Source organism: Halichoeres trimaculatus, unplaced genomic scaffold (assembly GCF_033239565.1).
Source record: "Halichoeres trimaculatus isolate MK-OKI-2021-1 unplaced genomic scaffold, fHalTri1.1 fHalTri1_scaffold_23, whole genome shotgun sequence".
NCBI classification, from domain to species: Eukaryota; Metazoa; Chordata; class Actinopteri; order Labriformes; family Labridae; genus Halichoeres; species Halichoeres trimaculatus.
The window spans coordinates 24,019,684-24,037,518 of record NW_027437201.1 but is presented as its reverse complement, the minus strand read 5'-3'; the positions used below and the strand labels follow the sequence as shown (position 1 = coordinate 24,037,518).

General features: G+C 44.7%; 1 protein-coding gene across 4 annotated transcripts in view; it reads left to right on the top strand.

Moving 5' to 3' along the window:
* Positions 1-4,322, top strand: part of stxbp4 (syntaxin binding protein 4) — a 48,314-nt gene extending 43,992 nt beyond the window's left edge. For all 4 annotated transcript variants that reach the window (XM_074663042.1, XM_074663041.1, XM_074663044.1 and 1 more), the window contains 2 exons: positions 2,510-2,646; positions 2,789-4,322. In XM_074663042.1, coding sequence (XP_074519143.1) covers positions 2,510-2,646; positions 2,789-2,802 — 151 coding nt within the window. In that variant the 3' untranslated portion in view covers positions 2,803-4,322. The remainder of the gene's footprint in view (positions 1-2,509; positions 2,647-2,788) is intronic.
* Positions 4,323-17,835: the final 13,513 nt, after the last annotated feature.

Sequence of the window (17,835 nt, the reverse complement as noted above, 5' to 3'; positions counted from 1 at the left end):
TGCTGTTAGCAACTACCACGTCTGCATCCTCTGTGAGTGTGTGTGTGTGTGTGTGTGTGTTGATGTAATAATGTGTTCAAACAGCAGTGTGTGTCAGTGTGTGTGCTCAGTGTAAGGTGTGTGTATAATTGTCTGACCCTGAAACCATCATTAGAGTCACATAATGAGAGGTCCTGCAGAGAGCAGAGCCCATTAGCCCAGTTTAATACACACTGACACACACACACACACTCCCTGACACACACTTGGTGGTCCAGCTTGGCCCATTTCAGCCCAGGTAGGCCAGCGGTTAGAGCAGATAATAGCCGCCTGCAGCGCTCAGCAGCAACAGCGAGGAGCCGTGGAGCGGGGTTATGAAACAAGGCGAGCTGCGAGGTCACAGCCAGAGGTTTCCATCCAACTGTAAGTTCAGACTCAAAACATCGGCTCATAAAAAGACGGACCACACGCCTCTACCTCCAGGTGTACTAAAGTGAAGCCAAAATACCCCTTAAAGGAGCCTCAGTAGGCAACAGGGCATCACTCCAGGTCTGTAAAGTTAAAATCAGAGCTCAGAGCTGAGGTACTGGAATGATGAGATGAACCCAGCTGATTTTGTTGTAACTAGACTCTTTGTTACTCACTTTCTACAGTGAAGCTGAGACTCTTCAGGTAAAAAAAAAGTGGTTTCTACTTGAGTTTCCGTTTATGTAGTTACAGTGAAGCTGAGACTAACCAGGTTTACAGCCTAAGCAAGTCCTAGTAAAGTCTATGTGTTGCTATTTACAGTGAAGCTGAGACTCTTGAGGCAAAAATTACTGAAAGTGATTCCCTTTTGAGTTTCCATATATGTAGTTACAGTGAAGCTGAGACTGACCAGGACTCGCAACTTAACCAAGTCCTAGTGAAGTCTATGAGTTGATCACTATTTACAGTGAAGCTGAGAATCCTGTTGCAAAAAAACAAAAACAAAAGTGATTCCCTTATGATTTTCCATGTATGTAGTTACAGTGAAGCTGAGACTTATCAGGTTCACAATCTAAACAAGTCCCAGTAAAGTCTATTTGTGACACTATTTACAATGAAGCTGAGACTCTTGAGGCAAAAAATAACCAAAAGTGATTCCCTTGTGAGTTTTTGTGTATACAATTACAGTGAAGCTGAGACTGACTAGATTATTAACTCTTCAGTAACTCATTACTGAAGCCTATGTGTGAGTTACTGTTTACAGTGAAACAGAGAGTCAGTTAGACCCAAAGTAGGTCCAAATAGAGTCTGTACCCCCTTTTGTCACCAAGTGGTCCAGTCTGGATCAGCCCAGTTTGGTACAGAGCTAAGCCGGATGCTAATAGCCACATTGGCTACGTATTAGCGTGACGGCATAGCGTTGTGACACAGTGTACCAACGAAGAAGAAAAAATCTTTTTAAGTTTTTATTTTCAGTCGGATCTGGAGAGGTAGATTCTTGATGTTTATTTTACGTCCCCTTCCTTCCTTCCTAGCCTCCTTCCTTCCTTTTCTAGCCTTGTGTTGAGGAGTAATCAGACCCTCCTAGTCCTCCCTCTCTGTTTCCTGCCGTCTGATTCCTGATCTGATTTCTCCTGAGGCGTAACATCACGAGTTACCTGCACCTGCTGGTGGGTTGTGCAAGTCCGTCCATAAACCAGGTCAATCGGTCAGGTTGTTAAATCACCCAGCTGTGGCACCACCTGCCCAGGCTCCCTTTCACTTCGGTCCAGGTCAGTGGGACACCTGGGCTCTCCTTTCATAACACTAAGACCCCCTCAGGTGCTCTCGATCCACCTGTGGTCCACTTCCTGGGCAGCATGTGGGCTGACGGTGGAGTGGTTCGCCGAGGTCGTCGTCTCTTTGTCTGCAGCTCGTTGTCTCCTCTTAACGACCTTTGTGTTGATGCTGAGTGTTTGTCTCTGCACTCATTAGTCAGAGCATCGATAAACGAAAGAGCATCCTGTGATGGAGGAGAAACAGAAAAAGGATGAAGAATTAAATCCTGTCTGTGTTTCATGAGCCAGAGAGGAGGAGAGGGGACAGATCTCTGAGTAACAGCTGGCTTCATGGCGGCTTCATGCTCATCCTCAGCTTTTAGATCATCTCATCATGAAACTGAAAGTGTGGGTTTAGTCATCGCACTGAGATCATCCACAGGTGGCATCATCATCATCATCATCATCTGGGGCGTTAAAGAGATTAAGAGCCCAGAAACCCTCCAGCATGAGCGCTGACGCTCAGAGCCATCAAAATAAACACAATCACGTCCAAATCTTCAGTTTCTCAGGTGACAGAAACACGCTGCGTCACCTGCTCTTTTAGATAAAGGCAGATTTTTAAATCTTCAGCACAAACAGCTGATTCTGTGGGTAAAAGCAGCAGGTAGATCACACGCCGGGAGGAGGAAGCAGACCTGAACTCTGACTCTTCGGGGTCATGAGGCTCGGGTTTTCCTGACCTCCTCCTGGGCCTCCTCCTGGCTCCATGTTTCACTGTGTGTCACTTTTCTCTTGTGTTTCAGCTCCGCAGACGCTAAAGTCGGAGCGGCGTCCCAAGGCCTCCCTCCTCGCTACAAGAAGACCCCCTGGACGGCGTCCTCCCTCGCCCAGGAGGCGAAGGAGCTGACACGGACGGTCAGAGCCATCCTGGAGGTCGACTGTAAGTGATCTCAGCTCCTCGCATGCAGCTCTGCACGTCCTCCTCCTCCTCCTCTGTGTTTCTGAGCCGCCCTGCATGAGACTCCCGCCGGATGAAACCAACTGATCCTGCAAACCTGCTGTTCCTGTCCTCCCCGTTTCAGTGCTGACCTTCTAGAGGATCCACCGCAGTCGGCGAGGAGGGAGCCCGCAGACCAGCCTCAACCTGAACTCTCTGTCCCCCGACAACTCCTCATCTCCTGTGAACCTGCTAGCTGCGGACGCTTGTCTTAACTCTGCATGACTCTCTGTTTAGTCTCTGTCAACCAGACCGTGTCACTGCGTAGCTTCTGGGTTTTCACCACCAGGTGTCACTCCAGTGTCCTCTCCTCAAAGATTCGTCAAACATTACTGGACGTCATGAGCGTTTGGAGGTTTTGTCCATTGTTTACTCTGAGGTTCACTGATCCAGGTCACGGGAGTCGACGACAGAGGCTATGTTAGCGTCAAAGCTATGCTAGGTGTGAGGACAGGAAACGGAAAGAAAAACACGTTTTTAACAATTTCTTACAAAATCTACCAACATGCAACTGGCTGCTACGCTAACAGGGTCGCATATCATCCAACACAGTCCAGCTGCAGACCTCCCCTCCTCCACCATCAGAAGGAAGTGACATCAGAATATGACGTTAACCTTTCAAAATAAAAGTTGCCTTCAAAGTTACGTTGGTTAGACACTTCCTGTTTTTCTGTGTTATGATGACCTCGGTTAACCTGACTCCTCATTTAAAAAACAATGTTAGCTCGATGCTAAAGTATATGGGAAATCGCATTGATATGCTAGCAGTTAGCATACATTAGCATAACTTTGGTTTTAAAGCAGAATTTCATCTTTAATCACAGAAATATGTCAGAGTTACTCTTTTTAAACAACACTGAAAACTCCAAACGTCAAAATACTGAGCAGGTAAATGTTTTCAGACAGGAAGAGAAAAGAAAAGCTACTGCAGGCTAATGGCTACGGCTCAAAGCATAAGGCCTACTAATGTCAATATCATAACGAAACAATAGATCGACGCCAGGTGACGTGTGATTAATTAATCATGTCCAGAAAGATCCAAATCCAGTGATCAGTTTAATTATTTAATCGTTAACTTGAAAAAATACAGTTTTGTTTTTTTTACGTCATATCCTGACATCACTTCCTGCTGACAGATCTCAGAGTGGAGCCTCTAATAGAGTGGGCTGAGAGTGGAGGTCTGCAGGTGGGCTCTGATCAACACAGCTTCGAGCGTCAGCGTTCGTTAGAAACAGGAAGTTAGTGCCTAAAGCCGGCGCGGTGGAGCTAACCGTGAACAATAGATGAAACTTCAGCTGAGCGGTGATGAGCTCCTGTAGACTGATCCTCCTCTGTCTCTGTGTCGGTAACATTTAACAAACTCTTCAGCTTTAGCCTCACTCTGTCATATGGTTGCTGTTTAGCTCCTCTGTTAGCATTCTGTTAGCTTCATGCTCATGTTCGTGCAGTAGATTAGCCAGCTGAGCGAAGCGTAGGAACACGGTCACGCGCTGTGGGAGGAGCCACCGTGGAAACCTCACTCACCTTCAGACGGGAGGGACGGAGCGAGGCGGACGTGAAGGAGTTAATCTGTAGGATTAGACGAGCAGAGATTGAAGTCCTTCAGATGTTTTTATCATGTTTGGATTATTTTCTGTGTGTATTTAAACTTTTCTGAGTAAATATTCTGAATAAAATCTGTAAATGTATCCTGAGTTTATCTTCTTTGGAAGAGGACGGAGAAACCTGATTCTGATTTGAAACATCAGACTCAGGTCACTGAGTTTAACCACGGTGGTTTCAGCTGGAGCCAATCAGCTGACAGAGGTTTTATCAGGAGGCTGAAGTCAGTCAGCAACGTCAGCTGGTTTTGTTTCACAGCAGTTTGTTTTGTTTAAAGAAGTTTGTTTACCCCGATCACTGACCCTCTTTCTTTTAGTTTTTGGGCGAAGATGTGCGTTCGTTTCTCCTTTGATAGATTCAGGATGTTTGCAGAGAGTCTGACTTCCTGCAGAAGCTTTAGGAGCTCCTTCAGATTATTTTAACAATTTAATGAGCATTTTTGTGAGTTTCCCACTAATTTTTATACGTTAAGGCTGTTATCCACGCTGAATCACAGTTCGACGTCACTAAAATTGATGTTTTCTGAAAACTGTGAGTTTTTGGTTCCCTAATGTTGCAGCAATCACTCTGATTGGCTGGTTTCACACCTGAAAACACTGACATGTATGGGTTTGGCATCCAGCTAAATTTATCAGAGGATTTGCTTGGTCATGTGTGGACGAAAGTATTTTTAGAAACAAATGAGGAGGGTATTGGTTTTTGAAAATATGTGGCTGATTCACGCTAGTTTAATATCATCATGTGACCTCCAGGTGTCCTGAAACATGGTGGGCGCCAAGTTTTTAAAGTGCCCGCAGAAGCAAATCCAGTGCAGAGAGGTCTGACAGTGACTAAAGCTCCTGTTTCAGCCTCATGATAATAAATCAATTAAAGCTGCAAGCAGCGTTAGACGGATCCTCGGGTTCGTCATGTCGTGCATCTTAATAAGACAAACGTTTTGGCGTTAATTTCATCTCTCTACGACATTCCTACTGACCGCTATGGCTGTTTAAGTGTTCCTAGATGTAAGAGCATATTATGGGATGTTGGGGAGTCAGTTGATGCCATGGTAACGTATCCTCTGTTATGCTGAGTGACATCATCAGCTGCACGGAACTCCTAATTAGTGTGAGACAGAAATCAAGTAGAGTGCAGAGTGAGAGTTTATGAGAAATCTTTGGGATTGAAGTCCTCACAGAGTCCACAGTTTTACCCCAATCTGTGTAAAATTATCATAATTTTGTAGGAAATTTTGTCAGGAATCCATTTTTGGCATTTTTAAAGCTGTAAGAGTTTAACTTTTTTCTCTAGAGGCCCAAATGGGTCAGAAATCCTGGAGTGCAAAAAATAAAGGATTTATTTTAGAAAAATGTCCAGACTACTTGTCGTAAAGACCAGAATGTTGACTTAATCTGTGTAAAAATATGATATTTTTGGAGGAAATTGTGTCAGGAATCTACTGAAGCGTATTACATTCACTTGAAGAAAAAAAAAAAATCAGGTTTTTCAGAGTAATTTATTCTTGGGTTTGTTTTTTGTTATAATTATTTCTGTTTTTATGAGTATTTTTTTGTGGTGATTAATTTTGTTTTTCTGATTAATATTTTTTTTTATTGGTTTGTTTTTTGTGTTAATTAATTTTGTTTTTCTAAATAATATTTTTTTATTGGTTTGTTTTTTGATATAATTATTTCTTTTTTTTCCTGTTTTCAGAGTAATTTTTTCCTGAATTATCGAGCTACTTCGAAATCCTGTGAGAACCTCCAACCTGCAGACGACTCCCGTGGATGTGTGGTGGCTCCTGTGTCCTGCACGGATCAGAGATCCTGTTCAGCACATATATGCCTTATCCTTAACTTTCTACCGGTCCGTACCAGGTCAATAAAGGTAAGGTATTAGCCACACACAGGGTATGATACCCTTGTTATGTTTTCAACTTTATCCTTATATTTTATATAAGCCTATTGTTTAGTGTAATACTTAAGGAATAGACGAAGATGTGGCATCAAAAGGTAGAAAGTTAAGGATAAGGCATATATGAGCCAAACAGGGTCTCTGATCCGTGTGGGACACAGGAGCCACCACACATCCACGGGAGTCGTCTGCAGGTCGGAGGTTCTCACAGGATTTCTAAGTAGCTCGATAATTCAGGAAAAAAATACTCAGAGACAGGAAAAAAGTCATCTGAAAAGAGAAAAAAAATTACTCATAAAAACAGAAATAATTATAACAAAAAACAAACCAATAAAAAAAAATATAAAGGAGATAATTTCTGCAGAAAGGGTAAATAAGGAGCCTTTCCTCCTGTCTGAAGGAGGTAAAATGAGACGTCAGTGGGAGGAAACATCAGATTGACTCTGAAGCCTTCGTCACACTCTGCGTTTTAAATAAAGTGAACACCTTCCTCTGAGGTTTGAACAAAAGGTGGAGAGTTCAGAAACAGGCGGCGTGCTCAGATTCTGGCAGCAGCTCGTAAACGCTGTCTTTTTATTTTTAAAGCTCACAGACGTTTGCTTCAGTGGGACACGGTGTGTGTGTGAGTGTGTGACACACTCACCTAATTTCCTCCATCAGAGAGAGGCTCAGTGGGAGGACGTGGGCTCGCTTACATAATGAACAGCCGCCACGCCGCATCACAGACGCCCTCCATCCTCCTCCATCACGTCCTGCTAGAGACAAAAACAAGGCTCAGGAACTAGGTCAGACAGATCCAGGTCTGTGTGTGTGTGTGTGTGTGTGTGTGTGTGTATGAGCATCACCTGTAGATCCTCTTCATCACATCCCTTGTTGCCTGGATACAAGTTCACCTTTCAAATTATGAAGGCTCTAACATCACAACCCTTTGTCTTCCTCTTTCACACACACTCTCACACACACACACACACACACACAGTGACCATGACATATCCCTCCAACATGACTGATAAATCTTCAGATTTTCATCGAAGCTTGAACATTTCATTTCTTGTCTCTGAGTCAGAACTGCCAGAATCTGGGCCACAGGAAGTCCTCGGTCTGTGACGGCGTGTTTTAGCATCCGTCCATGTGGACGTTCAGCAGGACTGAGGGTTTTTATCTGCAGGTTTAAAGGAGCAGTTCTGATTTTTTTAGTGTGAAGTGATTCAGCACAGCTCCCATCCAGCATTAAAGCTGGGCTGTGAATGAGTTTTAGATCCTGACAGATCCCTAAACCTGAAACCATCCAGTTTTCACATCATCCAGCGTTAAAGCTAAACAGAAACACTTTATTTCTTCTTCTCCGACCCCGTTTTTGTTGGGTCTGGAAAAAAAAAAAATATATATATATATATATATATATATATTTTTTTATTATTATTATTTAATGCAAAATTAAACGTGTTTTGCAGCTAGACTAAGTTACATACATTTTTCAGAAATTAAACAGTAAGACAAGTTTAACATGTTTTCTGACCATTGTTATAAAATGTGGTAATTTAAAAGAAAAAAGAAAAAAAAGAAACTTTTTGAAGGTGAATTAATAAAAATAAAATAGAATAAATAAATGAAAAACAACTTATAGTAAGAATAATTTAAGTTAAATTCCTGGCTTTTATTTTGAAGGGTCAGTGAAGCCGATAGCTGAAAAAAATCCTTTAATTGTTGATGACAGCATGAAATTTGGAACGAATACTCTAAAGGAAACTCTTTTGGAAAAAGGAGGTTGCTGCTTGCAATTTAGAGATGGTTATGTTTTTCAAGATGGCCGCCATTTCTATTGAATATTCATAAACTCACTTTTTGATTTACCACTCCTCCGGAAAAAGTAATGAAATTTAAAAGATTAAAAGATGTATAAAACAAAAAAAGACTATTTTTTGGTCTTACATGTATAACATCTTGTTGCTGTTTTTTTGTTTTGTTTTTTTTCTCTAAGAGTAACCCCAAGGAAGAGTCTGTGCCATTTCATTTCAGGCTCATTTCACCATTTGAACTGTTGATATTAGCAGGTATTTAAATGAAAGAGGCAGCCATCTTGAAAAATAAGGCTGGAATTAAGATAATCAAAAACAGATTAGCCTGGGTTTAAACCTTAAGCTCATGTTTTAGCCTTTTATGTGTTAGCCTTTAGCTAATTTTTTAAGCCTCTAAGTCATGGTTTATCCAATAGCGTGTGTTTTAGCCTTTAGCTTATGGTTAAGCCTTTTATGTGTTAGCCTTCAGCTCATGTCTAGCTTCTAAGTCATGGTTTATCTTATAGCTTGTGTTTTAGCCTTCAGCCTGTATCTTAGCCTTTAGCTCATGGTTTAGCCTTTTATGTGTTAGCCTTTAGCTCATTTCTAGCCTCTGATTAATGGTTTATCCTAAAGCTGGTGTTGTAGCCTTTAGCTCATGGTTTAGCCTTTTGTGTTTTAGCCTTCAGGTAATGGTTTAGCGTTTTATGAGTTAGCCTTTAGCTCATTTTCTAGCCTCTAAGTCTTGGTTTATCCTATAGCTTGTGTTTTAGCCTTTATATCTCATGGTTTAGCCTTTTGTGTTTTAGCCTTTAGCTCATGGTATAACCTTTTATGTGTTAGCCTTTAGCTCATGTTTTAGCCTTTAGCTTGTGTGTTAGCCTTTAGCTTGTGTGTTAGCCTTTAGCTTGTGCTCTATCTCTCTCCTGTTTCTCTTTCTTCTGCTCTTCTGTCCTTTTTCTGTCTGACAGTTAGGCTCCAGTGTCCACCATCACTACAACATTAATCACAGAAATCAAAAAGAAATCGAAACTTCATCAGCCGGTAAAGTGTTGTCATAAAGACTTAGACGTACCGTAAATCAACCCGGTCCTGCTCGACCCAAAAAGGAAGCTGAGAAGTAGCATTTAGGAATAACGGGAACTTTGAATGATTTTGGTGAGTCAAAGTTTTTCCTGGGTCACAGCTTGTCGTCAAAACCAGACGAGTTGAAAGCCGCTGATTTAAAGGATGAATTTACTCCAGAAACACAGAACTGTCTCTTTAAAGCTTCACACTGTTTTTTTAATCACACTTCTCATCCAGAGAAAAACCAGCGACCCAACGTGAGCCCTCCGTCTTTTTTTACCTCCAGTCTCTGCGGGAACTCTCTGCTCACTCAGGCAGAAAAGGTGAAGGAGGTGACACGCTGGAGCAGAGAGGAGCAGAGCGGAAGTTCAGGCAGGAGGCCAGCGTGTGTGTGTGTGTGTGTGTGTGTGTGTGTGTGTGTGTGTGTGTGCAGCAGGAGCATCACGTTTTATCATGCGTTGCTTCCTCACAGCTGAGTGTGTGTGGTGTCCTGCTGAGTCAGAGTGTGTGTCCGCACGATGCTGCCCATGTGTGTGTTTTTATTTGGCGTGTGGGACGTTGAGAGGAGAGCTCGGATCGGTGATCAAATCTGGACCCAGGTCAGAAAAAGATCACGGTCTTTAAAATGGTGTGAACGCTTTTCCTGCTCGGGTCAGAAGAGTAGAAAAACACGGTCTGTGAAGAGAAACGAGCTCCAGGCCTGCAGGGGGCGCCAGCTTTAAAGTGACCAGGACAGAGAAGAGGGAGTAATTTAATTTCTGAGGTTGACAGATCTTGACCATGACCTCTCCGTCCAGGTGTGGCCTCACCTGCAGCACAGACTGTTCCAGGTCCAGGTTCAGGTTTCAGGTTTTTCGAGGAACCCTTTGACTGGTGTCAGAGTTTCTGTGTCTTTGACGGACGTGTTTCCACCACCTGACACCTCCTGTTCACACTCAGCCTGACAGGTTGAAACCTGGCCTGTGAAATGTAGCACACACACCTTCACACTGCACACACACACACACACACACACACACACACACACACACAAAGCCTGCTCCTCGCTCCCATCCGCTGCCTTTGTTCCCGCGGTGAGAGCGGCATTGTGTCCCTGTGTTCATACATGAAGTTATTGTGAGGAGGGACGGGCGTGGGAGTGTTTGATGAAGACGAGGAGATTTGATGAAATGCTCTCCAGTTTGATTTCTGTGCAGAAACTCACCGACTCTGCACTCTGCAGCAGTAATGAGTGTGTGAAAAGGTTTATTAGCATCTGCTGGGCTGACACAGGACCCCCCGTGGAGCCAGCAGCACCAGATTTGTGCAGGATTACTGCGATGGTGTGGTGTTGGATTTAGCCTCTGTTTCATAACATGTAATCCGTCATGTTTGAGTCCGTATCCCTCTCCCTGTCCTTTCTCTGAACGTGTGAAACTTTGGTTACAGCCTCAGGGAAACACTTGAAACTTTTCCCTCTTTGTTCCCTGAATCGGGGTTAAGAGGCTTTTCACCCGCAGCTCGTACAGTACGCAGAGATCAGGGAGATACGGTGGAAAAGTACAGAGCTGAGTGTTTGCAGGGAGGAAACCTGATGAGACGTGTTGTCCTGGTTCTGTCTCAGAGGGTTAAAGCTTTTCTTTTAGGGGGTAACGTCCGATAAACGGTTTGATACCTTTCTGTTCCCTCTGCAGGTCTTCCTTACGGCTGGGAGGAGGCGTACACTGCAGAGGGAGTGAAATACTTCATCAAGTAAGAATCGCTAATTTAACATGCTAACGGATGCTAACGATTCTGCCACAGTGTTTACAGCGAGGGTCTCAGGGCAGACTTCCACCGGATCCAGGTCTGGTCCGTCTCCGCTGCCAACACGCTTCATTTTCAGAACACAGAGCCTTAAAATCTGAAGGGATTTAGGTTTTGGTTTGGGCTGCCGTCCTCTCCGGGGGCGGTGAGGACAGCGATTGTCCCGAGCTGAACTCGTTAAGCTGATTGACCCAGTGACGGTGCAGAACGGGCTGTAGGTGCCGTGATGAGGCCAAACATTCCCTCTGCGTCAGTGTTTAGAGTCTGGAGGGTTCAGGTTCAGGACACAAGTTTAAAACTATATCATCAGCGTAAAGACACAGTCTCCTTTTTTTAGCTCGGATCTCACTCTGACATAAGGAGAGAAAGGTTTCAGCTTCATACTGTGGGGAAAATAAGTATTGAACGTGTCAACTTTTTTCTCATCACATTTATTCCCAAAGCTGCAATTCAAACGAAATTTCTCCCAGACATTGGTATGAACTTAAATAATCCACACATGAAAAGAAATCACAACGTTCAGGTCCATAAATAATGATTATGTGGAATGAAGTACGTTCAGTTTTGGTCTCATCTGACCAGACACCATTCTCCAAGTATTCTACAGGCTTGTCAAGATGCTGTTTAGCAAACTTTAAACCAGCTTCAACATGCCTTTTCTTGAGGAATGGAGTCTTGCGGGCTGAGCGTCCATAGAGGCCATGGCGGTGGAGTGCATTGCCTGTTGTTTTCTCTGTAACAATTATACCTGCTGCCTCCAAGTCTTTCTGGAGCACTTTCAGGGTGGTCCTTGGCTGGTTGAGTACTCTTCTGACTATCTTTCTGACTCCCTGGTCAGAAATCTTCAAGGAGCTCCTGTGCGTGGCCTGTTGATGGTAAGGTGGTGCTTCTTCCACTTGTGAATAATGGCCCCAACGGTGCTGACTGGAATATTCAGGTGCTTTGATATAAGTCTGTAACCAGTTCCATTCTGATGCTGAGCAACAATCAGGTTGTGAATGTCTTCAGAGAGCTCTTTGTCTTTACCCATCATGAGGTGTGTGGTATTTAACTGCTTGGTGAAAAAACACCTTTTTTATGGGACCATCAATTTGCTCTAGCCCAGCTGATGTTGGTTTGCACTAATTGGAAGTTCAAGTAATAATTACTGACAGATTTCAGGTGGTATGGTGCATTTCCTGTCCAAAGTATTCAGCCTTTCCATGGTGTGTTCAATACTTTGTTCCTGTGTTATCGTACTTAATTCACCATAATCATTATTTATGGACCTGAACGTTGTGATTTCTTTTCATGTGTGGATTATTGGAGTTAATACCAATGTCCGGGAGAAATTTGGAAATAAATGTGATAAGAAAAAAGTTGATGGATTCAATACTTATTTTCCACACTGTAACTTCTGTTTCCCCTTTTTCTTCCGATCAAACAGTCACATGACCCAGACCACTTCCTGGAGTCTTCCTGTGTCCAGCAGCATCAGCATCACGGGGCCCCTCCCACCTCCTGAGGCGTCTGAGCTGGAGGCGGAGCGAGACAGGGAGGTGACGGACCGGAGGCCGAGTCCGTCCATCGAGACGGAGATGTAGAAGAAAACACTGCAGCAGATTCTTGTCCACCTGTTCCTCCTTCAGAGAGAACAGCTGTTAGCTTAGCTTAGCATAGAGGTGAGTCACAGAGGAAACAGGTTTGGTTATGTAGGTGAGTTTAGATGTGATGTGAAATGCTTTTTTTGATGCTTTGATAGTTTTCAGGCTGATTAAGAAACAGAAGAATAAAGTAGAACTTTCCGGACCTTTCCTCATATTTTACCTGAATCTAACGTCTCTGTCCCGTTTCTGAGTTGAAAGTGATGATTCTGAGATCATGTTCTCTGTTTTTAGAATAAATATCTGCTGCAAACATCTGATTCTGTCTATTTTTGCTGTAAATTTTCTGCTTTCATTGCTCAGTCTGCCTCCAGTGGACAGTGGAGGAACTGCAGCTCAGTTTTCTCCTGTCTCCTCTCAGCCTGAACCGTCTCTTTGGTGGTTTTTGTTTTTAAACCCAGAGACAGGAAGTCCTCCTCAGTCCAGGAGCTATTCTGAGAGAGTCCACCTCCTCAGATTGTTCCCGCAGCAACAATGGAGTCTGAAGTTTGCTGCCACGAGCTTATCCAAACTAACAAGAGCTCTTTCTTCCTCTGCGTGGCGGCCGCGGCGGCGAAAGGGTCCAGCTGTGAAAGTAAACAGGAGTGAAGCAACAGGTCTGACGGAGACGATAAGGAGAGAGGTGACGGAGGAATTTCTCTGAAGTCTAAAGTTTTTAAACTCAACTGAAACGGACGAAACATCTGAAAGTTCCAACAGGATGAGGAGTGAGCTTCTCCCCTTCAAAATAAAAGCCCTGAAGTCTTTCAGAAACAAAGAGTGATGTGGGTTAAGGAAATATTTGGTGTGTTGGAAAAGTTGGAGTAAATCTTTGTGTCAAAATCAACTCAAAGAGCTTTTCCCCAGAGTCAGGAGGAGAAGAGGAAAGAGGCTCCGCCCATTTCAGAGTCTCAGATGCCAAAGAAATTAAGTTTATTTGAAAAACAGTCGTTGGTTTGGATGTATGAACAGGTAAAGTCGTCTCTGCACCAAACCTCAGCTCTGAGCCTTAAAGCAGGAGTTACATAAACTCTCCTCCCTGAGCTGCGGTCCTGTGGAGCAGGAGCAGCGAAGACCGTCCTGTCGAGGAGGAGAGGAGGCCGACGATGAGGCCGTGTGTTGGGAAGTCGTCCTGCAGCACGAGTTATTAAAAGCTGAAACATGTTATGAAAGAGCGCGATCAATAGAGAGAGCATCTCTGTTTCCATCTGACGTGGGATTCAGACCCAGCTCCTCCTGCTCCTCCTGCTCCTCCTCCCGCTCCTCCTGCTCCTCCTCCTGACGTACCGCGCCAAATGAAAGTCTGTGATAATCAGATTATTCCTGTGTCAGCGCGGGCTCAGCAGGTCATTGGGGGAATCATTTATTAAGCTGGCTGCTGTGTGACGGTGTGTGTGTGTGTGGTGGTGTGTGATGTGAATGGTTGTATTTTTAGTGTGTGTGTGTGTGTGTGTGTGTGTGTGTGTGTGTGTGTGTGTGTGTGAGGGCTGGAAGTGGAAGGGCCGAGTCAATATTCTTCCTGCCTGCAGCTCCCTGTATTGATTTCCCTTCTCGAGCGAGTGCAGCTATAAATATCTGCTGGGTTTGGAAACACTCGTGACACACACACACACACACACACACACACACACACACACACACACACACACACACACACACACACACACACACACACACACACACACACACACACACACACACACACATGAACACAGAGTGGATTCATGGACACGGTTTCTGTGAGTTTACATCAGACAGACGCTGGTGTTTCTGTTTCAGCAAAGATCTGAGCAAAGGTTCACGTTCGGTGAGAGGATTCACCAGAAACACCAGACCCCCATCCTGACCCAAGTCCCCCTGCCCTGACCCAAGTCCCCCTGCCCTGACCCTAGTCTTTTTTCTCTGACCCAAGACCTCGCAACCTGACCCAAGTCCCCCCGCCCTGACCCAGGTTCCCTTCACTCCGACCCAAGTCCTTACGTCCTTACTGGAGTCCTTGCGCCCTGACCCAAGACCTTGCTTTCTGACTCTAGTCCCCCCGCCCCGACCCAAGTACTCCCGCCTTGACCCAAGTCCTTGCTTTCTGATCCTAGTTTCCCTGCCTCGGATCCAAGTACCCCTGCCCTGAGCCAAGTCCTTCTGCCCTGACCCAAGTCCTAGCATCCTGACCCAAGTCCCCCATCACCCAAGACCTCTGCCCCGACCCAAGTCCTCACATACTGGCCCAGGTCCCCCCGCCTTTAGTCAAGTCCCCATTCCCTGACCCAATTCCCTCGCCCTGACCCAAGTCCTCAAGTCCTGACCCAAGTCCTCAGTCCTTACCCCAGTCCCTCCCCCCTGACCCAAGTCCCCCCGCCTTGACCTAAGTCCTTACGTCTTGACCCAAATCCTTAATTTCTGACCCTAGTCCTCGCAATTCAACCTGAGCCCTTGCGCCCTTACTCAAGCCCCCTTCAAACTTGAGTCCTTGTGTCCTGACCCAAGTCTTTTTTCTCTGACCCAAGACCTCCTAATCTGACCCTGAGCCCTTGCACCCCAACCCTTGCTCTCTGACCTCCACCCGAGTCCTTGTTTCCTGATCAAAGTCCTGGCACCCTGTCCTGAGTCCTTGCGCTCTGACCCAAGTCGCACTCAAACCTGAGTCCTTATGCCTGGATAGAGTCCTCGCACTTCAACCCAAGTCCTTGAGCTCTAACCCAAGTGTTTGCTCTCTGACTCAATTCTTCGCAATCCGACTCGAGTCCTGACCCAAGACCTAACGCTTCAACCTGAGTCCTTCCTGCCTGACTAGAGTCCTCAAGCTCTGATTGAAGTTCCCGACCTCTGGCCTGAGTCCTTGACCTCCAACCCCAGTCCCTGCACTCTGACTCAAGTCCTTGCGTAGACCTTATAGACCCAAGTCTCCACGCTCTGACCTGGAGACGTCGTCACTCCCTGACAGACCAACAACAGACACAAAGGATGATGGGATGTTGAGCTTCGAGCTTCATCCTATGCAGGAGAATCAAACAGCTGATTTTATGAGTCGGCCTCAGGACGCCATCAGCTCCACCTCTGACCTCTGCTGTGACCTTTGACCTGTGGGAAAAAACTGTACAGATATCAAACAGGGATGGAGGGAAGCAGGCTGCATGTGTTAGATTATCTGCTCATGGACACACACACACACACACACACACACACACACACACACGCCTGAACAATTACACAACCTGAAAGCCTCTTTACCTCGCCTGAACCTGGAGGTCAAAGGTCACAGACTGCGTCCACAGCTCTGGGGCCTGGATTACAGAGCTCAACCCAAACAGATCAAACTCAGCCTCTGATTGGTCCAGCAGCCCAGTGATGCTGAGAGTCACATGACCAGAAAACTTTACTCTCAGCTCCTCTGATGGGTGTCTGTGTGAGCAGGAAGCTCAGTTTTCTGGTCCCGGTTCAGAAACAGGTCCCGGTTCAGAAACAGGTCCCGGTTCAGAAACCCAGTCCAAAGAGGTATCTGTGGGTCAGCGCTCTGAGCTGCTTATGTAAATCAGAAATTTGGTGAGCGTGCAGACGCTCCCGCTGGGATTACACGCCTGTTTTTATTGTTTTCATGAACAGAAAGAAAATCTGAGCCAAACAACCAAAGCTTTAGATTCATCCTGACGAATTAGAGAGCAGACAAATCCCATCGACCAGGAGCACAATCCAGTTAACTCCTCTGGATCGTCTCTGTCAGGCTCCAAAAACCAGCGAACCAAACAACGTCACAGTGACAGGAATCTGTTTCTGGATCAGTTTGGCCAAATTAGTTTACGTTAAATTTAAACTGAGAGAAAAGTTCAGATCCTCATGAATTTAATATAAAAACCTGGATCAGGATCAGATAATCTAGAAGAGAAACTTTTTGAGGATCACTCAGAAACTCCTCACAGGAACTTAAAGTTTTATTTTAAATCTGAGATTTGTTCTGTTTGTGGTTAAAACTCCAGATTAGCGCAGGTTTAGCTCGTTAAGGTGATCAATTAATAAAGTCTTTGAGATGTAACGAGCTGCACTGATTCATCGTGGAGTGTGAGGACACACACTCGATGTGTGTGTGTGGATCTGTGGTGAATCACGGCCTCGTCACAGCTCAGCAGCGGCACAGCGGGCACGTTAAAGCCCTGTCCTACTTTTCAGTGTCATAAAGGTCGTCACAACATCGCCGTGCTTTAGCAACCGCTGTTGTTGCCAAGGAGGCGGTAACGAGAGCGAGGCAGAGCCGAGGACTTCTTCTCTTTATGTCCAAACACACGTAACGCGTGGAGCTGCTGCACCGAGGTGAGCCGGTTCATCTGAGGAGGCCGGACGAGGCCGAGGACCAACAAAACCTGAAGAGGACAGATTCAAGTGATTAGAGAAGAGACAGGAACTCTGGACTGAGGGGGCCGAGGGTTTAGGACCACAGCGTTCTGGTTTCATGAGTCAGGAGGAAAAACTGTCAGCAGCAGTTTCATCCCCTATCTCCTTCCCTTCTCTCCTCTCTCCTTCCCTTCCTCCCTCTCCTCCCTCCTCCTGTTTGTTTTCCTCTCCTCTCCAGCACATGAGGTTCAATGTGTCCGGGCTGGGAGGGAGGCGAGCAGGGGGAGGAGATCAGGAGACGAAGGCCTCTCATTGGACAAAAGTAGGTCAGCCCCGCCCACTCATGTGACCCAGCATTCCTCTCTGCAGCCTCAGTGTGTGTCAGAGTGTGTGTTCGTGTGAGTCATTAAAAAAATAAAAAACATAAATATTACAAAAAATGTAAAAATCCAGCGTGAGGAAACACACCGTCAGCCGTTACAACTCAGATTAACTCGTTAACAACCGCAGTGAAGAGTTTGGATTAAAATTAAAGATTAATTATTTAGAGAAGTTGAAATTCTCTGACCAAACTTTAAATCTCATCATAAAACCAGGAACAAGGAAACACAGGATGAATTTTCAGAGTTTAAAAACTGTCTGCTTCAACTTCTTCTGATTTAGTTTCAGATTAAAGTCTGCTTCAGGAGTTTAATGTATTTTCTGTGTTTTAAAATCAAATTTATTCAGCTGAATGACTCATTATAACAGAGGGTTAGGACGACTGTAAAAAGAAAAAAGAAGATTTAAACTTCTAGAAAAAATCAGTATGCACAGGATTTAAATTAGTGTGAGTAATGGAGTGTTACATGGTTGTTTTAGTTTTTATTAATTGTTTCATTGTTTTATATCATTTTCAGAACAATTCCACAATTTATTTTACTCTGTGTACCTTTGTTTCAATGATTTTTTTTGTTTTATTTACTTATTTATTCCTGCACTACTTCTATGTACAGTACTCTGTTTATACTGAGGTTGCTTTAATGTGCTTTATAAATAAATTTGGGTTGAGTAGATTATTA